General features: G+C 40.5%; 1 protein-coding gene across 1 annotated transcript in view; it reads left to right on the top strand.

Annotated features, from left to right (window-relative positions):
* Positions 1 to 8,155: 8,155 nt before the first annotated feature.
* LOC124788399 (biogenesis of lysosome-related organelles complex 1 subunit 5) overlaps positions 8,156 to 25,753 on the top strand; it is a 34,197-nt gene continuing 16,599 nt past the window's right edge. The window contains exon 1 of the mRNA XM_047255668.1: positions 8,156 to 8,351. Within this exon, the coding sequence (XP_047111624.1) occupies positions 8,333 to 8,351 (19 nt within the window). The 5' untranslated portion in view covers positions 8,156 to 8,332. The remainder of the gene's footprint in view (positions 8,352 to 25,753) is intronic.

Below are 25,753 nucleotides of genomic sequence, written 5' to 3'. Positions count from 1 at the left end.
TTGCCCTTTATTAATATATATTATTTAAACTGCAAATTTTATATATTTCTGGGAATTGCTGGATGCCTCTACGTCAGTAAAATGAAATGACTCCATGGCATTATTGGCCAGGAGACCCCATCTGGGGTTGTTCAGCTGCCTAGTGCAGGAATTTTTATGAGACGCCACTTCAGCGATTTGCATGTCAATGATGACGAAATGATGATGAGGACAACATAGCACGCAATTCTCTTCAAATCAGCCACACTGCCGTTCAGCTACAATTGCTCTGGTCAATGATAAACATCAAGAGTAACACTCAGCTCAAAATGGAACATTATGGCATAACATGATGTTTATAATATTCTCTTTTCTCATGTGTGATTTTTTGCTATTTGCTCCCTAACTTTCAGCTGTGATTTAACAAGTTTATGTGTAAACACCATAACTCCTACATAGTCCAATTCTGAAAACAGTGTAACCACCATAACTCCAACATAGTCCAATCTCGAAAGCAATGCAGAGCGATCTATCAGATAAAAGGCTTTTGTGAGATTCAGGGATACTGTTGATACATGTTTTTCAGGTCCATTGCGGTTAAGAGTCCTTCACAAAATCAAAAATGATAGTTTTTATCGACTCGTGTATTCTTTATCCATGTCAGGTACTTGATGGAAAATTGTTTTTCTTCATGAATCCAGAAAGGCCTGTTTAAAGTACTTTCTCCATTATTTTAGTAAAATTAATTGCCTAAGACTTGCACTATCAGGTGCCCGAAGCAGAAGATGTGCTTTGTTGCTGGCGTACATTTTGGCGATTTTTACTGAGATAAACTGACACTTCAATGTTCATTTTCGTTACATAAATTTAGAAGTTGTCTCACAATCAGCTAAGTAAAGAAGCAATTCAAGGCGCACTTTTATTTATACGGTATGAAAAAGCCGACATTAATAGTTTTCTTTATGTCAGACCGTGTGTTCCAGATTCGTGAGCCAATTTGAAATTCTAGATTCGCGTATTTTGCTGTTCACGCCTCCTCAGCGTAATCTTTCATTGACTGTATCAGTATGCATTTGTATTGTGATATATTGTGAAATTTCTAACTTTTGCAAGTGCCGTGATAAGCTCGTACTGTTATTGGCAATTGTAGGCTAAAAATTATTTATGCTCTTTTAAAATTTTTTGGAACAATTGTCCTATCCTCATTCAAAAAGGTGTCATATAATTTCACTGTATAATTACATGAGAAATATTTTATTTTTGAGAATTTTCGGGCGCTCACAAAACTATACTTTTGAAAATTTTCCCAAGTTACCGATATGAGTGTTTTGGATAACTTATTTAATAGAAAGTCACTATTTGTGTTTCACAGTTGCTGCCAAAGAATAGGTCACCCCGAATTTCGGTGTATATCAATACAAATAAACGTGTATTTTTGAGAATGTTCGGAAATTACCGTTGTACTATGCATAAACTTATCCATAGTATTAAATTGACTTTCATGATTTAGTTATTGTAGCAGATATTGTAACTGATATACTGCATTTAATTTAGTTTTCCCTTTCGAGATGAGCTTATATTATCTACATTTATCGTACATTAACTGTATTTTCGAGTTTGTTAGCGACTATAATTAACCTGAAAGAGTGGTAGGAAACTAGTAATTTTTAGCACAGGATTTTCCATTGCCGTAATAGCAATGTCATTTTGTGTATTTAGTTCAGTCAGCAGGCTTAGTTTACAATTATTTGTTGACTTTGCACCAGGCACAATACAGCACAACTGTGAATGCTGTTGTTGGTCACGGGATGAGTTGGTTGACTTTCGTTAGCAACTGGAAATCGCCCTGACTATATTCAGACGATTGTCAGCTGCTGAGAATCGGTGTATGAAAGGGCATAAATACAGGGTGACTCAAAAATAACTGTACATACTACTAGTGTAGATGAAATGTACGGATCAAATTAAGAGCACAATGTTAAATAATGTCTTGTCTGAAATCGCTTTGTTTCAGAGTTATGCAGTAGAGAATGGATTTCAATTGCAAGAGAACAACACAAAATTAAATCTAGCTCAGAAAGCAGCAGCATGAAGGGATGAATTTCATCACAATTACGTAGTGTATGTTTACCCCAAAACATGTTCAGAACGATGTCCATGTAGACACCGATAGCGTCGTGTTCGACTTCTCGCCGCTCCCGGAATGTTTCAGGCTCCGTTCATCTCATTCTGCTCATTTGCACAGTTGTTTTTAATTCCTTGCTGTACTTGTGCTACATTTCCGACTACAACACCATGCACAAGCTCTCTGAGAGAGCCCCAAAGTTCCCGGGGGATAAGATCTGGAGGATCAAGCAACTGGTCTTACACGACCTCTTGCCTCCCAAGTGAAATGTGAAGGGGCATCGTCGACATAGCAACATCAGTCGATTCGCAGGCAAACACGACACGCCATAAGTCTGTACTGGCCCATGATGTAACGCCTACCACAAATGACATTATGCATAATATAATTCGGAAACAAATCAATTTCAGACGAAACTTTATTTAACATTTTTCTCTTATTCTGATCCATAAGATACGCCCACGAAATGTGTACAGTTACTTTTGAATCACCCTTTATTCTGTGACATGTACAATTCCATGTGTTGTGTTATTCTTTGATTTTCAAATTGTTGAGTATTCCATACTTCATGTATTAGGGAATCTGATGTATCTATACATGCTAGTATTAATGTAATGTAATATGTGGAAATAAATCATTAACTCTCAGTAGTTAACTACATATCGATCTGCCATATCAACACTTCATTGAAACTGAGCCAGTGGGACTCAGTTCACTTGTTTTGGGGAAACCTGCTTTGTCCTGTGTTAAGTGCAGCCAAACGAAAAAGGTAGGGATCCATTAATCGTCGGGAGTTCAAACGTGTGGCGAATAATGGTATCCCTAAGGGAAATGGCAGCAAAGGACAGAAATGAACATAAGGTGCACTCGGCGTGTATCTCTGCCAAAGCTTTCGTAAGAAAGATTCTCACGCACAGCGTAATACGAGAATGTAATATAAATACTATGGTAATAACGCAGTCTAGTCCACAGTCTAATATAACAGTCGCGACACTCGCTGCTATAAAAGTTGTTACCGTTTGACAGATGGAGCGACACTAGCGTTCCAAGCGGCGAGTAAGGTGAACGTCAGACGCGTCGTAAGCATAATGTTTATTTGCAACCGTTTCCTACGTAATCTACGAAATACTTGAGTTATTTTCTTGCCTCCAAGCGTTTGTGTAGTATCATATTATCACAAGGCATATATGTTTTTAAAAATGGTTCTTAAATAAGCGCAAGTGTGGACAAAAACTATGAATCGAGTGGCAAGTTACAACACATTCGTGAAGAAACACTTGTGACGCTGGACAGAATTGCAGCTTACCACGTTGATACCAAAAGAATATAAACACACAGATTCACGTCTAAGAAGCACAGACATGTACCTCTACATGCAAAAGCGATCGACAGCTCATTTATCGTTCTATAAGCCTGCAATGTTTGTCATTGCCGCCTGTTACCACAAGTATGACCTTCATCTTTATATTATTCTAAGTGGGACAAGCAACTGCCAAATAGTGGGAGAAATATGCTGAAAACATTACAATGAGCTGATTACATTACATTTCACGCAAAACCAAATATTTGAATAATTTTCAAAAAATCTGTCAGTGAACAAGGTGCTAACAAAATAATGTCACCACAGGAAGGAAGCAAGAAAATTTAAGTGACTAACAACAGAAGTGACTGAAATACATACCAAAGAGGTCAGCAGCCCAAATGAGCCAACTTCTTTAGTTTATTATTTGCTTTCTTGTTGTTAGAAACTATGTCTTGATTGCAATAAACATCGGGATCCTACTGTCTTCAACATTCAGGGAAGGACATAAATAAACCGAAGGAGCAAAGTAATGATTTTCTCAGATTATCCAACATGTGGTTCGAAGCCAATGAGTTAACTATTAACTATGAAAAGACTGTAAATATATCCTTCAGCTTATCCAATGCTGATACTGAGTACACTTCTACCAAACTTCTTGGCATATACTTAGATACGAAATTAACCTGCCAGAGTCACATAGACAACATATCTCGAAAGCTTTCGTGAGTTATCTATCTACTGAAAAAATTACGCACCTGTGTTTCTGAAAGTGTGCTAATTAATTCTTATTATGCATTCTTTCATTGCCATATTAGCTATGGTATTCTTCTATGGGGTAATTCTCCATGGTCTAGGAAAATTTTTATTTGGCAGAAGAAAGCCATCAGGAGCATCTCTGGGATTACCAAAAATAACATATCATGTAGGTCATACTTCAAAGAATTACAGATAATGACAGTCCCTTCTCTTTTTATATACAGCTGCCTTTTGTATATAAAAGAAAACTTTAACAGCTACAACCTTAGGCAATCCGTTCATAATCATAACACTCGTCAAACATTTAAGATAGGCATACCAACAACTCGACTCAAGAAAACACAAGACAGTTATGAATACATGGGAATAAGGGCTTTTCAACACATTACCTGTGCAGGCACATTGTGTCTCTCTTAATATATATAAAAGTAAGACTAAAAAATGGCTGAAAGGCAAATCTTTTTACAGTGTTAAAGAATTTGAAAACTCTTCGAAAATAGACCTGACTTACGAAACATCTTGCAACTCTGTTTGTGCCTCTTCCTAAGCTATTTTTGACTCTGTAGTTCCACATTTAAATGTTAAACATGTGGAGAAATCCTTATGTATGAAATGTGTTCTTTTATTATGCACATTCTTTAAAATGCACACTTTAGTTATGTGGGATATCTTTATGTATCAAATGTATTCCTTTATTATGTATGTTCTTTTAAAATGTATACTTTAGCTTTGTGTGATACCTCACAATAGTTATATTTCTTAATATGTAAATTGTAGATGGCTCATGACGACATCTATTGCATGTAAATGCTTAAAGATGGATAAATAAATAAATAAATAAATAAATTCATTTGTCCTTGTTCACTTGATCTTTCTGATACAGTTTCTGTCGCTGTCTGTAGCCACTTTCCTTGTCCCGTAATAGTTTTGCTCGAAGTCTAGCGATCTGCACATTCTGACACTTCACACACTTTGGTAAGACATGAATAACTGCACTCAATCTAACCACTTCATCGTCAAAGCAGGTCTGTGTTGACTATTCACACGAATCTGGCACTGATACATGGAGAGTGGAACTGGCTGCTTCTGTATCACAGGACTGTTTTACAACTTTAAATGGATTGTCGAATCTTTGTGGCAGTTTCCTTTTCGTCGTCAGTTGAGGTGGCTTATTTGGAATGTCAAACAGTGTGGATACTGATCACGGTGCGCAGCTAGTTACAATATACGACATAGCTCCATTCAGCAGTACTAAACAGTCCTCCAAAGTAGTACGTTCAGTCAACGATTTAACAATTGCAAATTTCAGGGAGAGCCTACAGCAATTAGACTAGGGTGTGGTGTACCGTGAACCTGATCCCAATTTAAAATATAATTTACTTCATGACACTTTTGTAAATGCATTTGAAAACTGCTTCCCCAAGAAAATAGTTAAATATACTCGTAAGAATCCATGTAACAAACCATGGCTTACTAAGGGTATAAAAAATCTTGTAACCGGAAAAGGGAAATGTATCTGACAGCAAGAAAGAGTAGTGACCCAGAAACTATCAAACATTATAAAAACTACTGTGGTATATTAAGAAAAGTTATTAAAAAATCCAGAAGTATGTGTATCACATCTGAAATCAGCAACTCTGATAATAAAATTAAAACAATTTGGAATATTATTAAAAGAGAAACAGGTCAACCAAGAGCACAGGAAGACAGTATTACCATCAAATTGAATGAAAACTTTACGAACAGACAGTCAGAAGTTGAAAATATTTTTAATAATCATTTTCTAAATGTTGTGGATATAGTAGGAACCAGGTGTTCATTAGAAGATGCTAGGCTGTTAATGGAAGAGGTCACACCTATGCAATTTGATACAATTGAAATCTCACCCACTTCTCCCTTTGAAATTAGGAAAATAATAAACTTGCTTAAAAGCAAAAACTCACATGGAATTGATGGCATTTCCAGCAAAATACTAAAAGCTTGTTCTCAACAGATAAGTAACATTCCCGGCCACCTGTGTAATAGCTTTCTGGAACAGGGCATTTTCCCTGATAGTCTAAAATATGCTATTGTTATACCTTTGCATAAAAAAGGGGATAGATCTGATGTCAACAATTACCATCCAATCTCCCTTCTAACAGCTTTATCCAAAATTTTTGAGAAAGTAATGTATTCAAGAGTAGCTTCACATATCTGTAAAAATGAAGTACTAACAAAATGTCAGTTTGGTTTACAAAAAGGTTTTTCAACAGAAAATGCCATATATGCTTTCACTAATCAAATTTTGAATCATCTGAATAACCGAACACCACCCATTGGGATATTTTGTGATCTCTCAAAGGCTTTTGATTGTGTAAATCATGAAATTCTGCTAGACAAGCTCAAGTATTGTGGCATAAGTGGGACAGTGCACAAATGGTTTAATTCGTACCTAACTGGAAGAGTGCAAAAAGTTGAAAGAAGCAGTTCTCGTAATATGCAAAGATCAGCACATTCCTCAAACTGGGGAACTATCAAGAATGGGGTTCCACAAGGGTCGATCTTGGGTCCTTTGTTGTTCTTAATACATATTAATGACTTGCCATTCTATATTCATGAAGAGGCAAAGTTAGTTCTCTTTGCTGATGATGCAAGTATAGTAATCACACCTGGCAAACAAGAATTAACTGATGAAATTGTCAATAATGTCTTTCAGATAATTACTAGGTGGTTCCTTGTAAACGGACTCTCACTGAATTTTGATAAGACTCAGTAAATACAGTTCCGTCCAGTAAATGGCATGACGTCATTAATATGTATAGACCTTAATCAGAAGCATATAGCTAAGGTAGAATATTCAAAATTTTTAGGTGTGTCCATTGATGAGAGATTAAATTGGGAGAAACACATTGATGATCTATTTTCACTCATTGCTTGCATATGGCATCATATTTTGGGGTAATTCATCACTGAGGAATAAAGTATTTATTGCACAAAAGCGTGTAATCAGAATAATAGCTTGAGTCCACAGAACATCATCCTGCTGACATTTATTTAAGGATCTAGGGATATTCACAATAGCTTCTCAATATATATATTCTCTTATGAAATTTGTTATTAGAAACCACACCCAATTCAAAAGTAATATCAGTGTGCTTAACTACAATACTAGGAGAAAGGATGATCTTCACTATTCAAGATTAAATTTAACTTTGGCACAGAAAGGGGTGAATTCACTGCCACTAAAGTCTTTGATCACTTACCAAATAGTATCAAAAGTCTGACAGATAACCAACAAGTATTTAAGAAGAAATTAAAAGAATTTATGAATGACAACTCCTTCTACTCCATAGAGGAATTTTTAGATAGAAATTAAGAAAAAAAAGCTGTTATATTAACTTAATTATGTTGTCAAATTAACTTCATTATGTCATGTATTGGAAAATTTGACTTGTTCCACATGATTACGAAATATCGTATTCACGATCCATGGAACTAGTATTAATCAAATCTAATCTAACCACACGAGTTTATTATTTTCTGCGTTAACGAACTGGTTTTGTAACAAATGTAGCGAACAAAAGCTAATATTATTATACAGGTAAACCAGGTATTTTTTCGTAAGGTCATCTCATCTGCTATTAACTAACCATTTTCTGCTCCTAAAACGAAACACGAATCATTAATACACATGTAGTTTACAAGTGAATCCTGACGATACAGTTTAGTAACATAATGGTATATACCTCTCAGGACCCTTAGGAAACCTAAAAAAAGACAACTGTGGTGTCTTCTTCCTGTTGTTGCTTGCAAAAATCATTATAGAAATCAAACAAACACTATTCGCTTTCACGATCACGCCGAACTCACAATTTAACTTACTGGCCGCTTGGGGCGCTTCTGGCGCGGTAGGCAACAAAATCGGGGCGAAGTGTCACGACTGTTGTGAAGTGTCACGACTTTGGTCTAGACCATGGAGGTAGAATACCTCCATGGTCTAGACCGTGGTAATACGGGCCTATCCTTGATGTCTATGCTGCAGATGATAGAAGATCTGTGACTGGTACCCTATCGAAAAAACGACTAATCGAATGATGTTTACCTCTGTCTGTGATAACAGTGTGTCAGAGGCTTAAACTGTGGTTGTAGAGTGATGTAATAAATGCAATGCGCTTGTGGGTGGGGCCTGAATGGCAGCAATAATTAAAGGTATTTGAAGAAATGTCATTATTTTATTGGCATGTATGGTGCACTGCGTTTACTTAGATGACTGGCATGTGGACATCCACCGTTTGCTGCCTAACGTGTAGTGTTTGGTAGTTATTGATGTAAATCGGCAGAAGTTTCTATTCCGTGTTAGTTCAACCGCATAGTGCAGTAATTTTCATTTAATGCTTACTAATGCGCGTCCACAGTGCCTAATGTTAGGTAGAGACAAACGGGTAAAGTAGAATGGTGTGAAGGCTTGTAAGCATTTTTGGAGACAGAATTTCAGCTATTTCCCCATAATGGGTTCGTGGCAGATGATGTCGCTATTCGCTGTTAGTTCGGTGGTAAGATTCTGCATGTGAGTATTAAGAAGACATGCTTTGACAGTTGCTTTCTAAATGTAGGGACTTTTAACGAAATCACTGTATGTTGTTGTGCGCTCGCTCAATTACACTACATCCTTTCCTTCCACATCCTAGTACATGATCGCCAATTCCTGTAGCTCTGGTCAGAATGCTAATACCACATGGAATGTGAAGTAGCAATCCCACCCAATAGTAGCATTCCAGCCCAAGCTGTCGAAGTAGCCTGTCATGTGTGTTTGCTTGTGTGAATGGATGATGTGTGTTCCTCTTTTTTTCCGACGAATGCTAGGGTCGAAAGCTTATGTGTAAGTGTCTTTTAATTGTACCTGTCTGCAACTTGACATGTAATCACCACGATAAGTTACAGTGTAACAATCTCTTTTACTGCGTTGTTGATATTCGTATCTGTAGTTTCCATAGTTTTAAGTACAACTACGTGCATTCTTTTGTTTAGTTATGACCTCCATTCTTTGGTTATATTGCCAGTTCTGTAAAACCCCAGTTTGTCTAGAATAATATTTTTGTTCACACACAGGCTTTAAATTGGTCTCAGAAAATGCCAACCAGTGCCATTTTGTTATTTAATGCTTGCAAAATGCAGTGAGTGAACATGTAAATAACATTATCAAAGTTGATGAACAACTTATCTGAACTTCAGACTGTGATTACTGAAGATATTGTCACATTGTTACTACAATCACAACCAAATTGATAAGCAGGGTTATCACTGAAGTAAGTCACTTAGCACTGAAATCACATTTATCACAAACGCCAACAAATAGATAGAATGGAACTCCTGGGTGGAGCATGGTGCAATTTTTACAAATGTTAGTCATTCCAGAAAATACAAACTTAAGAGTTTCAAGAACCCCCCAGATAGCAAACAATTGCTGGTGGTAAAGTTTGAACTGGTGACGCACGGCATGCCAGGCAGTGGTGCTAACAGCTATGCTGCGTTGCATGCAATGCACCACATAACATTGCTGTGTGTCTGAGAGAAAGTGACTCACTGCTATGGAAATTCTCATTGGAGCTTACAACAGCATCCTGGATCTAGGTCTTGTAATGGTCCTCTGTATGCCAGCACTGGTGGACCTTTGCATTGCTACAGTGTTTCGCAATGGTCTATTTCATCTGTTTTCTCTCCACTCCAGATCTGATGGCATCTGTAAAGTTCTCACAGAAAAGCTGATTCTCATTGAAGTTGTTTTATGGTTTGAACTAGATCTTGTTGGCAGTTTGATAGTAGCTTCTTCCACAGTCCTTAGTGGTAGCAGAGCACGATTCTTTGTTGATGGCACTGAGCTGCCAATCCTAGACTGTTTTGGCTTTTCCTACATTCTCACATCCGGAACGAGTTGTCACTCCTCATGCCAGTTGAAGATCCTGCTGCCATTAACTGCTGTACTCTATTTCTTCTCTTACCACCTGGCGTATGACAGAGATAATATTGTGATGGTCTTCCACGGCCATAGGGACCACATTTGGGAGTTGGTCATACTTCTTTCTCCTGACTCTTTCCTGTTGCATTATTTCATGTACTTACGGTGCCTAATGAAGTCCTCATTTGTTGTGAACATCCTTACCAGAAGAGCATAGTGCATGTCTTCTATGACTCCCTTCATCAAATGTGAGATTTTGTCAGCTTCTGTCATATTCGTATTCACAATGTACCACAGGGCCAAAATGATTTGTATGGAAGGCTGTGTTGCTTCCCCATGACATTGATTTTCTGTAAAGCAAATTTCTTGCTGATTGTCTATTCGACTTGGAATTGATCCCAGAAAATGAGCTTCTCTTCTTTTTTCTCACACCACTGCTGGGCTGTGCCATCCATGTAGATTTCCATTTGCCACACACATCATGCTATTCCATCTGTTGTATTTGGTGATTTGGTTGATTCCTTTCAGCCATTTCACCAGGTTTTGGAAACATCTCTGGGAAACACTGATTGATGCATGATGTACAGCTGACTTGCCACTGTTTTATATTAGTTAGTTACCTGATATATGGGCTTTGGGAATGATGTACTGTATTCCAGTTACTGTCTGTCTGAGTGACAGATTTTACATTTCCTGATTGGAGCCAGGGTGATGTAGGTGTTTTGAAGTACCTTGCACCTCTGCCAAAAATTGTTGCCATAACCTTAATCACATCAAAATCCAAAAGCTGATGTCCCTTTGAAATACAGCACTTCGCACTGAAATCAGTATACCATGAACACCAGTGTACAGATAAAGAACTGAACTCGTGGACAGTGTGTGCTGCTATTTGTACAAGCCCCGAATATTTCATAATTTATTAACGTAACGAAAATGAGAAATTTTAAGAACCTCCGTGAAGTGAAAAATAGGAACAAACGAATAATTGCTGGTGGCCGGGTTTGATTGGGGGCCTGCAGAACACCAGAGAGAGATGCTAGCCACTATACCACATTCCATGCCACACAGTTCGCAGCAGAATTGGTGTTGCTCGGGTGGTATACCCTTCTGGAATACATCACCTTATCAAACAAAAAATTAGAAAATGTTGTCTGGATTAAAATGGGCAGCAGTTATTGCTTGCTCTTTGATCACATGTCTTATATACAGATTTAATGATGCCATATTTCAATATCAGTGGGAAAATGCCCAGAGTTAGTGATCAATTACATATTTCAGAAAAGGCGACACTAGTTACATGGGAACATAAGTCCTTAGCTCTGTGTTGCAAGTGCCGCCAAATTCAGATGAGCTTCTACTTTTGAGAAAATATGTATATAATTTCCTTAATTTCAGAAGGTGAGACATTTAAATGATTGAATTTTTTGAGAGTTGATTTTTCAACACACTGATTTTCGTCTTGAACTGATTATCCTTATTTTTTGTAGCACATTTAAGGAATGGTTGTTAAACATATCTACTGACTGTGGTTTGTCATCTGTAGCCCTTCCAGTTAAATCAGTAGTGATTTTATGTATTGTGGCCTATTGTCCTCCCTCTCATTTCAAATACGAGGGTTGGTACTTAAATAGTGGCAATTATTTATTTACAGCTCATACAAAATAGATACGTGTTTCAAAGTATTACTGACCTTCAAAATAGTTGCCATCATTGTGTATAACTCGTTGCCAGTGATGTGGAAGTTGTAGGTTACTCTTAGCAATGCCAGTTGTGTTAACAGTTTGAGCGGTACGGTCTATTGCCCAACGAATTTGTAGCAGTTCTGAAGCGAATGCTGTGAAGTGTTTCCTTCAGTTTAGAAATCTAGTTGAACTTACGAGGGCTTAAGTCAGGGGAGTGCAGTAGGTGGTATAGCACTTAGCAGCCCCATCAGTCAAACAAATCAGTAACAGCTTTCACTGCACGCCCTTGAGCATTGTCCTGCAAAATGATGGTCAGGTCCTACAGAAAGTGTCATCACTTCTCTCTCTATGCTGTTCATTTTTGGAACACAACCTACGACCAGCTTAGAGACAGATTATGTCATAGTGAACCCTATCGCTGTCTCCAACACCTTGGGCCACTATTTTGTGGAGATTTCGAGCTCCACTCACTATCACCCTGCCTTCCACCATTGGAAACGGGTACGTGCGACTCGGTTGATACCCTTCTCTTTTCAGAATCGTGGTTGCTACAATGCAGCCTTTACTTTGAGGGAGCTAGATCATGCTCTCACTTCATCCTGATCCTCTGCCCCAGGACCAGATGATGGTAACATTCAGATGTTGTAGCACCCTTTCTCTTGCGGGCAAGCACTTTTTCCTTCTTAGATGCATTCGCATCTGGCCAGAGAGCACATATCCCGGATACTAGCATGAAGTCACTGTCATAACCATACCTAAACCTGGTAAGGGGAAACACTTTCCTTACAGCTACCACCCCATTTCTCTGACCATCTGTGTGTGCAAGGGTGATGGAATGTATGATTCGTGCCCGACTGGTGTGGTGGCTAGAGTCTCGCAATTTCTAAATCACTGCACAGTGTGGATTTAGAGTGCACTGTGCTGCAGTCGACAGTATTGTCACTTTGTCAACCCATGTCATGAATAGTTTTCTGCGGAAATACTAGACTGTGCCCCTGTTTCTCAATTTGGAGGAAGCCTAAGACACCTGCTGGAGGACTGGTATCCTCCATTACTCTCTGCACGTGGGGCATCCATGGCTGCGTGCCCCATTTCAGCTATCCGTGGGTTCTGTCTTGTTGAACACCATTATGCAGGAAAATGGTGTGCCTCAGGGTACTGTCCTGAGCACCATCCTCTTTGCTATTGCCAATAACCCTATTATAGCCTGTCTCCCGTAAGGCATCTCTGTCACCCTTTTTCTTGATGATTTTGCTGCCTATTGCAGTTCTCCATGGGCTTATTTCTTTGAATGTCATCTTCAGCATTGTCTCAATCATCTTTACTCGTGAAACATCAACAGTGGATTTTGCTTTTCCACTGTCAGGACTGTTTGTATTAATTTATAGCGGCACAATTTGTTTCTTCCACCATCTTTACATCTTTACATGAGATCATGTTACCTAGGTTGCATATTGAGCACTGTCTTTCTTTTTTAGCCATTGCCATTTGTAAAGTGGTGATACACCACCACTTTGTGCTCATTGTCCTCAGCCATTGACGGTTCACCATTTCCTTACAGGATGCCTTTTTTAACTACTTACATTCTCCTTAGTGTTTGCTGTCTGAATTATCGGTTGTTTTAGCGAACGACATGTGGGCTACCAACAATGCTTTACTTTTTATCTGTCGTAGCAATACGGCTAAGGACAGTTCATCTTTATATCTGGACCTTCTTGTTGTCTCTGTGGAATATTTTATGGACCTTTCTCCAAGTCCATGTTTTTAGTAGTCCTTCCTTCTGTCGACAGGGCTTAATGTACAGTCGTTTTAACTCCTTTTTTGTCTTTGTGTTCTGCAGTTCTGACATGATTGCGTATGACCCTAGTTGTTTTGTTTCGCCCTAAAACAAAACAAAATGAAGCCACCATTCCTAGTCTTAGTCACCCGTAAGCCTTTGTGGGGTGGAACAGCGATCACTGGCTCTGGTAAAGACCTCAAAACCTTGCTGGCACAAGTTGATTGTTGCCCCTTAAATTATGGTGCCCCCACACACTTCACAGTGACACATGGGACTTATTCGGCCATTGATCTCTCCTTTTGCAGTCCTGGTCTTCTCCATCTATCACTGGAGGGCCCACCATGACCTTTATGGTAATGACCACTTTCTGATCTTCCTGTCCCTCCCTCAGTGTTGCTCCCCTGGATGCCTGGCCAGATGGGTTCTCTGTAATGCTGACTGGGATGGCTACATCACTGCTGTTGTCCTTAGCTCCCCATCGCAAGACAGTTTAGATGTGGCTCTTTTGCATACAATGGCAGCCATTCTTTTGGCAGCCAGTCAAACCATCGCCACTTTCTCAGGATCCCTCCGTTGGAAGACGGTACCCTGGTGGACCCCAGGATTGTTGTGGCCATTGGAGTTCATAGGCAGGTTGTCCAATACCATAAGAGGCACCCTTCAGTGGAGCACCTCATTGCCCTTAAAACGGCTCCATGCCCATGTTCGCTACCTCATGAAAGGACGAAAGCAAGAACCCTGGAAATGGTATATTTTTCACCATTGGATTACGTACCTCTCCATCACAGGTATGGGCAAAGATCAGACAACTATATGGATTCCAATCTCCTGCAGGTGCACCAAGTATTTCCATAGCAGGTGCCATTTATACTGATCCAGATGCTGTTGCCAAGTATTTTACTGAGTATCACACTCGTGCATCTGCAACTGAGTACAACGACTCCTCCTTTCGGCTCATAAAACAACGGGAGGAACGAATGCGCTTATCTTTTACTACTCACCATCTGAAGCCATACAGTGCTCCATTCAGTCAATAGAAACTCTACAGTGTCCTAGCTCATTGCCCTGATATGGTCCCAGGGCCAGATCGCAGTCACAACCAAAAGCTGAATTATCTCTGAATAGATAGTCAGCGTCACATCCTTGCTCTCTTTAATCGGATCTAGGGTGAGGGTATGTTCCCATCTCACTGGCGAGGAAGCACAATAGTTACACTACTGAAACTGGGTAAGAATCCTCTCGAGATGGACAGTCATTGCCCAGCCAGCCTTACTGATGTTGTCTTAAGTTGCTGGAATGCATGGTGAGCAAGTGGCTGTGTTGACTTCTTGAGTCTTGAGGTCTACTGTGCATCTCATGACAGTTTTCGCAAAGGCCGTTCCATTGCTAATAATTTGGTTCACTTGGGAGTCCACTATCCAGACAGCCTTTGCACTTCATCAGCAGTTCATTGCTGTTCAGGAGGCTTATGACACGATGTGGCATCACCACATCCATACTAAGTTACGTTAATGAGGTCTCCGGGTCCACTCCCAATTTTTGCCAATAACTTCGTGTGGCCCCATACGTTCTGCATTCAAGTGGGCACTTTTTCTGTCACCCCCCCCCCCCCCCCCTTCCTAATCCAAGAAAACATGAACCCACAGGGCTCTGTACTGAGTGTACCCCTCTTTCTGCTGTCCATCAATGGTCTAGCAGTGGCTGTGGGGTCTGTGGTATCGCCCTCCTTATATGCTGTTGATTTTATTCTTTTCTTATTGCTTCTGAGTGTCACTTACAGGGTGCCATATGGAAAGTGGAGTCTTGGGCTCTTACCCATGGCTTTGTTTTCAGCCAAGACTCGTGCCATGCACTTTTGCTGCCATCGTTTTCCCCCTCTCACACCCAGAGCTTTACGTAGAGATGATCAGTTACTTCTTGTATTTGAGACACACCACTTCCTGGGACTAGTATTAAATTCCCTGTTGGTGGCACCTCAATACCCTTTGTTGCCTCAGTAACACTAGCTGGGGTGCAGATCGCTTTACCCTTTTGCGGCTCTACAAAACCCTGATTCTGTCCCGTCTCAATAATGGGGGTCTTGCATATGGTTCAACATCACCCTCAGCATTGTAGATACTGGACCCCATTCATCATTGTGGGGTCTGAAGCAATGGGAGCCTTCTGGACTAGCCCTGTGAACAACAAACTAGTCACTACTGGATTCCCACCATTATCTATCAGGTGCCAACAACAGTTGCTGAATTATGCTACACGCATTCATAGCTTCCCTGAGCATCCCAACTACCGTGTCCTTTACTGTGGAAGGGATCTCCACCTCCCACAATGGCAACCCAGAACTGTGTTTACAATTGCTGAAGGTCACCAGTGTCTATTTGGAACTGCAACTTTTCCATTGTTGCCTCTGGTCAGGGAGACATCCCTTCTGCCCTCATGGCTTGTGCCCTGACCTAAGATTTGCCTCAAGGTCTCCTTTGGTTTAACAGATTCTGTTGATCCACTGATTTTTGCCATCTGTTCTTGGCTGTCCTTGAGAAGTAACTGGTTTTGGAAGTGGTATTCACCGATGGCTCAACAGTCAATGGACAGACAGGCTTTGCATAAACAGGTGCACAGTGTAGTGAACTCCACTGTCTGCCAAATGGCTGCAATGTCTTCACTGCTGAAGTGATGGCCATTAAATTAGCCTTCAGGCTGTAAACCAGTGCTACTTTCCTCACCCACTGGTTACGACTATACAGGATCTTGTCTCAGACCTCCATAAAGTTGGGCAGCCAATCATTTTTGTTTGGACTCCTGTTCATGTTGGAATTTCGGGAAATGAAAGAGCTGACTGGTTGACCAAACTGGCCACCAGGATGCCAAATCTGGAAATGGATGTCTCAGAACCGGACCTTTGGTTGTTTATATGCCATCGATTGCTGGAAGCCTGGAACTCACAATGATCTGCTCTGATATCCCCAGAGGACAATTTAGGAGACCACAACCATGTGACAGTCTTCCCTTTGTGCTTCTCTCAGCAAATCCACTGTCCTCTCTGTAGACTTTGCATTGGCTACACTTGGCTGACTCATGGCCACATTCTCAGACATGAAAATCCCCTCGCTGCCAATGTGGAGCCTCCCTGACCGTGGTCCACTTACGCATAGGCTGCCCTAATTTGTCTGCTTTGAGACGACATCTTAATTTTCCTGACACATTCCCTCTGGTGCTAGTAGAAGACACCAACTCGGCTCATCTGGTGTTAAGTTTTTCGTGTGAAGGTGGTTTCTATTTGTCCCTGTAAGATAAGGTTTTTTGTGTTATTGACTGCTTACGGGGTTGGTAGGGCACCCCTCTCCGCCTCCCCTCCCCCCTCCAGGGGTTCCACTGGCCCTTGCTGGGTGGCTCAGCCTGGCCACTGCCCTTTCCACCTTTTTATTCTCTTTGTTCTTTTTCATTTCTTATTTTTTTCTTATTAAGTCAGTTACACTTAGGCTTTCCAGAATTTGTCTTTCGCCTCCTTCCTTTGACGGCTACTCGTGGTTTGCCACTTGACAGATGAAGGGAATGATGACCAGCCGTCACCACATACTAATAACTGCTTGTTGCTGCCTGACAGATAGCACAGTAAGGAATCCATATACCTCATAAACAGTTCAAAACTTCCCTGTGGGGATCTGTGCAGAGTTACAATGAACACATTTCTGTGTGAAGATCACTAACCTACAAAATCTACTTTTTTCAATGTTACCTTGTGTTCTATGTTAATATGCATCAACTCTTCCTTTTCCCATTTTAGTTTTATGTAACATGCTGGAGTATAATCTCTTATATTTAACACTATGGTTATATGATGTGCTGATTACCACTGGATGTACCTGTCTTTTCAGAGCCTTCTGAATTTTCCAAACAGACATGAAGCTCTTATGTGTTGTTATTCAGTCCTCTAATATTCTGATGAAATAAACTACTGTTACTTTTCTGTGCATTCTGAAGCATTGTGTGGGGTGTTTCTGTTTTAACTTCTTTCACAACAAGGTGCTGGAATCCTTGTTCCAACCTAAAAATGGTACCCCTTTGACACCAGTAACCACAGGGATCTTGCTTTGTATGATAGTGTCTCTCTGTACATTTTTTTACAAGAATCTCAGCCATCCTACCTTTCCCTGAATTTGTTTTTACAAGAATCTCAGCTAGCGTATCTTTCCCCGATCATGCTGATTATCTTGATTATGCTTAAGGATATTGGTAAATTAAGCTGCTCAAAAGTTTGTCACTACTTTGACAACAGGTGTAAGAAACTTAAGACCACTGGTGTCACCGAAATGTCATTTTACTTCGTGTGGCTTTGCACTTTGCTGTGAGAGAATAAAAGAGAGTATTTGAAACACCTTATTAAATTTATGCAGAGTATCAAGAAATAGATGTGTATTATGAGGAATACTCATTCCAAGAAAAGTTGAATAACGTACTTCTTCCTTCTATATGCATTTTGTGAGTTGAACATTACAATGAAATTTGAACAGTGGCTTGCAGACAGCTGTTCTTTGCGCGCACCTTTCATTTCTGGAACAGCATAAGGAAAAGGGAATGATAATGACATAATATGTACCCTCCAACAGACACTTTAAAGTGGCATATGAACTAAAAATGTAGGTCTAGACACAGAAAACTGAAATACATGCTGACCACAAAGTTGGGCATAGAAGTGTTTTATATCTTAAACACTTGGCATTTATGTAATAATAACCTGGAAGAAGGATATTGTACCTCTGGATGCAACAACTGGAAATCACTGCTATTTGACCGCACTACCCTATGTCGATGTAAAAGTTTTAAGCCAAGAAAGTGAAGAGTAGCTGAAGATGATTGTGCATAATCCATATAAGCCATGTTCCAATTGGCTACTTGGTGGTAGTCTTGGCAATTGAAATTGATAAAGACATGATAGGCAGCATAATGTTGGAGCAGTTGTCATATGTACCAATCACACCAAAACTGCAGATTATTATTCCTTCCTCGGATGTCTATATGTGGATCAAATTTAATTAACATTGGATGTGTAGATGAAAAGATATGCATCTGCAAAGTTGGCCAAAATTATCTATGTGCAATTTTAGGGTATTTTTTGAGGGGCAACATCTCAACTGTGTCTAGTTCAACCCTTTTTTTTCTTGCCATAGCTGGAAAGAGCATGCTTTAAGCTTTCAAAGCTGGCTTTATGGATCTTGCATATTGATGTGTAAGAATACCTATCAAAAGTGGGGAAAATGGATTACTGATAAATACAAAAAATTAGTACAATTTGAAGTTGTAAATGAAAAAAATGTGTAATGTATTGTCTTTTAATAGTATAAGATTTGTATAAGATTTGCCTGTGGTTAGGGAATGTGACTATGATGATAAGAAGTGTTTTTACATTATTTTACAGTATGGAATATAAATATAATAAAGCCTCAGAAAATGTTCTTAAGATTATAAAATCTAAAAGATCGTAATGGAATGCTATGTCATTTTAGAACGTTTTAATCCTACAGTGCATTGTGGTGCCTATATGCATTGTCATTCAGTTTCCATTGGCATTATAAAGCAGCAATGGTTTTTAAGGCTCTGTCCTTGCAGCAATGATACAAGGGTTGTTCAACACACATTTTTAAAAAAGCCATTAATTTATGTAGACAAACGTCATTGTTGGTACTTCACATTTGATGTTTGTTCTTTGTGCCGATGAAGTTTCAAACCATTTTGACAGTTGACAGAGCTGTAGTACAGCGTCAAAGTGGTGTCTACAAATGACTCACATTATAAGCAGCATGCTGTTATTAAATTCTTGTGCATAGAAAAAGGGAGTGTGGTGAACATCCATATAAACATTTGTGTGCAATGTATGGTAATGCTGCAGTTGATAGGTGTACAGTTGGGTGATGGGTAAAGAGAGTTACTGCCTCAGGAAATGCAGAAACAGAACTCCATGATCAGCCACACTCGGGATCTCCTGTCGTAGCCACTGCTCATGACATGCTGAATTGTGTGGCTGCCGTTATTCATGCTGACCATTGCATCACAACTAGACAATTGACTCTACAGTTGTCGGTCAGCATTGGAAGTGTGTTGGCAATGATAGAGACTGCTGGATATTCAGAGGTGCTCATGATGGGTTCCACAAATGCTCACAGTGGACCACAAATTCAAAGAAAGGCCATTTCATCTGAATTGTTGGAGTGTTTTGAGACCGACGGAGAGGCCTTTCTGTCATGGATCATTACGGGGATGAAAGCTGGCTGCACCACTTTGCATGCTTGTACCAGCAGGGAATACATGCTCTTCCACAGTGTTGGCATATGGCCATAGAACGTGATGGAGACTACATCTACATATATACTCCGCTAACCCCCAAGCGATGTGTGGCAGAGGGCACAATTCGCGCCAAAATCATATCTCTATCTCCCCCCCTCTGTTCCACTTGCGGATTGCATGAGGGAAAAACAACTGTCTGAACGCCTTGGTACGAGCTCTTATTTCCCTTATCTTTGAATGATGATCATTACGCGATTTGAAAGTTGGTGGTAATAAGTAATAATATATGCTCTACATCCTTGGTGAAGATTGGATTTCGGAATTTAGTGAGCAGTCCCTTCTGTTTAGCGCGTCGTCTATCTGGAAGTATGTCCCACTTCGAACTTTCTATGAGATTTGTAACGCTCTCGCGATGGCTAAATGTACCAGTCATGAATCTTGCTGCTCTTGTTTGGACTTTCTTAATTTCTTGAATCAGACCCAACTGTCAAGGGTCCCATACAGACGAACCATACTCTAAGACTGGACGTAGAAAAATAGGACATGGACAAGACATGTTGATGTATATTGTCACCAAATTCTGACTCTTAACAATAGATACGTTCTGACAAAAAAAAAAGTGCGGGATTGCTTAGTGAATGACCCTTGTATATTGCTGAATCACCACTTTCAGTTGTTGCTAACATTACTTGCAGTTTTCACAGTGTCAGAGTTCTGTGCGGTTTAGTCTTTGGTGTTGACATTTTATAATCTTAGTGTTGAGTTCTGTGTGTTTGAATAATCGATAATCATTGTTGTAGCTGAAGATAAGCACTGAAACAATATGTTTTGATATGCTAATTGGTATATTTTATATACAAACAAGTCTGAATCTGCTATGCTTTAAACCAGAACATTCATGAGCTTTCAAAATTGCTTGTTACGGGTTAATAAACTGTTGTATAAAATGAACCAAGAGACCCTTGCACCCTGCTACTTTGGTGGATAGGATGGCACTGCTTGTCATAAGTCATTACCATTCTATTATGAAATATCACCAGTGGACAAGGAGCTTCCTCAACATAGGTCTGGGTTTGATTTTACTGAAGATGCCCAAATTTGTCCATTTGATGATGCCTTGTTGACAAAATTTCAATTCCTGCAGAAGACTTGCTGTAACTTGTTTGGTGAAGAAAAACACGGTATCAAAGTGGTTTTAACATCAGTAACTGTCTGATACGTTGAAGTTACTGACTAATGAAGTTTTTAAACCTGGTCAGAAAATTTCTACAAAATGTAGACATGAAGTGGCCCAAAATGAATCATTCCATCAGGATAAGGAAGAATCACCATCCACTGAAGACATGGATGTTGTTGATGCTTGCTTCACTGCTAATGCTTCATTATCATCACTTAGTGTCACCATTAAAGCTTAAACAGATCAGCAAAAGGGATTCAATGGGATACATAAAGTGCAAAGTTCTGAAAGCTCAGGGCAGCATTATTAAGGTAGTTGCTACAGCTGTTGGTGTGAGCCAAGTAGATATTGCTCAAATACAAACAGAAGAGTGCTAGAAAGGAAAAGATGTGGACATCTTAATTGAAGCCTCAAGCTTCAGAATTCAAAAAATTACAGGAAAGTTCAAATTTTGACCCTGGCCTGAAATAGCTGGACTATTGAAAAAAAACCACTAAATAAATTCCTGTTTCAAGTAAAATGGTGAAGTGAGCTAGGAGACTAAGGGGGGGAGATGGGATTTTGGCAGTACTTGCAAAACAGAGGGGAAAAAGCTCAATGTTGAAGTAAAACAAAATGTCCTCACCTTTTCTGAAGATGACGAGTTTTCTCGTTTGTCCTGACAAAAAGGATTGTGTTGCAGTAAGAATAAATGGGGAAAAGATTGTCAGAAATGCCTGCTCCTTTGTAACCTGAAAAAGTGTTAATTGCTTATTGTAAGCAATATGGAAATCAACTGAGGTTCTCAATTTTGTGAGCCCAAGCCAAAATTGTGTTCTACATTTGGTGTTTCTGGATCACATTTAGTGTGTGTGTGTGTGTGTGTGTGTGTGTGTGTGTGTGTGGGGGGGGGGGGGGGGCAATTATTGCTGGCATCAGCAACATCTATCCAAGACGACTGCAAGAATTTGATGAAAAAAACTGTATGCAGTTTGGAATCAAAAGATTGGATGCTGCCACATTGTGAGGAATGTCCAGGAAAAATGCAACTAGAGGCTTTTGTCAAAGAAGCTTTTAAAGACTATACCCTGAAGAAACCTTGGAATACAAGCAAGAGGTTTCTACTGACAGACACACATAACAGACATGTCAGAGGACTGTTGAAGATTTCATAGAGGCACTAATTTTGAAAATTACCAGTTTTAGAAGCCATCACTTTCTGTCAAAACACAAAAGTTCATACCTTAAGCAGCTACAAAGACACCTTGCAGAAAATTGATTAATTATATTGATGGATTTTGCTGAGAATTATTCATTTGTTCAAGATGCTATGCAAAGATTTCATTGGGAGAGTAGTCAAGCCATATCACATCCATCTGTCTCTTTTGGTGGCAAAGAATGTCAATAGTAGTGTCGGGTTCAGCTAAACTGGTGGCTGTCCGACTTTTGCTTAACGTGACTGAGGAGAATAAAGACCTTCAGTTCAGCAACAATAACTTTATTGCGAGCGCGTATCTGACGTCCGGCATGCATGGACTGATCGGAGTTAAAAAATTATTTCCGGCCTCTACAGAAGGATCCTTAATCCTGGGAAAACTTCCGTAGTTATTGGAGAGAAAACAGTACTCGTCCACACTAGCCAGGAGGCATGGAACTACCAATTAACTCAAAAAAACAGGTCTGAGCAGCATTGCTTAAACCGAAAGTCATAAATTTGCTTTCAAATAAACCGAAAGGCGTTATTATTGCAGTCTTTGGAATGTCGTCATTGGCCACCGGAATATGTGTATACGCTTTAGCGCAGTCCAGAACTGTGAACACCGTGGCACCATGTAAAGCGTGATTATAATCCCTCAGTAATGGAACAGGATATCTGTTCGGCACTGTTCGCACGTTAAGCGCACGGTAGTCACCACATGGGCGCCAAGCTCCACCCTTCTTTGGAACAAGATGTAATGCGGAGGACCACGGGCTCTTAGATGGTCGCATTATGCCCTCGCGAATCATGGTGTCAAATTCTGCCTTCGCTGTCGACAGTCGGTCCGGAGCGAAACGCCTAGGTCGGCATGCTACTGGGGGACCATCAGTCGTTTGAATGTGATGCACCGTTTCATGTGGTATGAACCTGGGAGCGTCGGGCGGCCTGGTCAAGTTTGGATAGTTAAGCAGTAATTCAGTGTACTCACCCTCCATAGCATGGACCAACTTGGCACTGTGCGTTGCAGTGTTGCGATGGAAACCCGTGACTGCTAAGCCAGTGACGCTGTCTACCAAGCGTGCATTCACGACTTCCGGCAGCAGGTGGTAGTGTGCCAGGAGGTCAGCCCTGACGATTGCCTCCATGACGTCAGCCACTATAAAATTCCACTCGTACGGGCAACGTAGACCGAGATTAAGCTCCTTTTTGCGATGGAAGAATTGTTGGCAGCCGTCAGACGGAAGGCAGTTGTCGGCCGGCAATGATGTATGGCTGTTCGTGGTATGATACTCAGGTCCGACCCAGTGTCAATTAAAAACTTTACGCTGGAACTCCTATTGGTAATGAACAGGCGCTTGGAGGATAACTGGCAGTCGGTTGCGCCTATTGTTGACCATCGGTGGTGTTTGGGTGCGAGCATGGCGATGTGCACTTCCTTGCCTGATCGCCGAATCGTCAGTGGTACCAGCACAACAGTACCTCGCCTTGCGGAGTGGTAGTACCGCTCGAAGATCTGCTTCTGGAACGCCGCAGTCTGTATCAGCTTCTTCTATTGTTGTTGTCACGTGCCAGCAGCGCACTGACCTGGGCGCACAAAAGCTCAACCTTGGCTGCGAGTGAATCATGGTCGGCCCGTGCTACAGACGCGGTACTATTTGTACTGTTGTCCAACGCCGTGACTGCGCTGACCTGAGCCGGTGTCATTGTGTCCTGAATTCGGTCTGCTTGCTGCACCACGTCATCCAGCGGCATGTCCGTTTGTGAGGCGATTATGGCTTTTATTTGCGGCGGCAACCTACTGCTCCACAGCGTTCTGAGTAGACTGTCTGGCACAGTAACGGTGTCAACTTTGCTGCGTAGATGTCTCAGGTATTGAGAAGGCTTCCTATTGCCAATTTCTTCCTGTGTCAGAACCTGACATATCCGGTCCTCTTGTGATGCGGCCACCGGTCGAATCAACTCTGATTTTAGCCTGGCATAAGCTCCAGTCTCGGGCGGTACTGTGATTATGTCCTGCACCTTGGCTGCTTAACATTGGTCGAGCTGGCTTACAATCAACGCAAATTTAGTTGCTTCAGCTGTTATTCCAGCGCAGCCAAAACTTGCCTCTGCCTGCACAAACCAGAGTACCGGGTTGTCGGGCCAGAACGACGGCAGACTGACTGCAATCCTGCAGACTGCCTGCTGTTCGGTCATTATGTGCTCGTTACTTATGTAGCTCATGCCTGCTTCTTCTTAATCACGTCGGTTTCTGCTTGGATCACGTCGGGGTCACCACTTGTCAGGTTCAGCTAAACTGGTGGCTGTTTGACCTTTGCTTAATGTGACTCAGAAGACCTTCAGTTCAGCAACAATAACTTTATTGCGAGCGCGTATCTGACAACGCCCAGCATGCATGGACTGATCGGAGTTACAAAATTTGTTTCTGGTCTCTACAGAAGGATCCTTAATCCTGGGAAAACTTCCGTAGTTATTGGAGAGAAAACAGTACTCGTCCACACAAGCCAGGAGGCACGGAACTACCAATTAACTCAAAAAACAAGGAATAATAATAATAATAATAATAATAATAATAATAATCAGAACGAATATAAAAGCTAGAAAACACAGCACCTCCAGAGTTTGGGGGCGGAACTACACAGACGTCACGTACAGTAATAACGATTGCACAGCACTGCACTGACACACGCAGAAACACCACACATACACACACTGCAAGCTTGAATTGGCGTGCGGCAGTGTCACTACAGTAGCATATTTATGATCAGCAACTTTCTCTGACATGATACCACTGCTGTTCATTCCTTTCAAATGAAGTTAATAGCATATTTAAAGACAAAATTGAAAACATTAAGAACATTTATTACATAAGTGGTGGTTCAGCTGCTCAGTATAAGAATTTCAAAAATTTCATAAATTTTTGTCTGCATTAGAAGGATTTTGGCCTCACTACCAAATGGATTTTTTTTTAACACGTCATGGTAATTCGTCTTGAGATGGCATTGGTGGAACAGCAAAAAGGCAAGCAGCCCATGCTAGTCTGCAGAAGCCCTTAGATAGCCAAATATTGACTCCATATGATTTGTTCAAATTCTGTGGTGACAGTATTCCAGGCATAAAGTTTTTTCATGTACCGAAAGAAGAGATTGAAAAAATTCAGTCTGATCAGGAAACAGTGTTTGCCATGAGACACACACTATCTGGAAAAAGAGATAATCATCAGTTTTAGCCAATTAATTATAATCAACTCAGAGTAAGCACCGATTCCAATGATACCACAACAGTCATGGTTCATGACTTCAAAGCAGATGAAGCAATTCCAGCAATCTCAATTGCAGACTTACAACTAGGACAATATGTTACATGTATGTATGACAATTTTTGATGTGTTGGAAATGAGTGTGTAGTTTTACATGAACAACAAGATGTCCTCATCGGCTTTATGCACCCACACAATTCTTCTTGTTCCTTCCTGCTTCCTGCTAAAGACAGCTGCTGGATTCATGAGGAGCACACTTTTGTGACTTTAAAAGCAACATAATCATAATCATCATCTGGAA

The sequence above is a fragment of the Schistocerca piceifrons genome, chromosome 1 (genome assembly GCF_021461385.2).
Source record: "Schistocerca piceifrons isolate TAMUIC-IGC-003096 chromosome 1, iqSchPice1.1, whole genome shotgun sequence".
NCBI classification, from domain to species: Eukaryota; Metazoa; Arthropoda; class Insecta; order Orthoptera; family Acrididae; genus Schistocerca; species Schistocerca piceifrons.
Note: the sequence above shows the minus strand (reverse complement) of the source record. Positions and strands in the feature narration are given on the sequence as shown.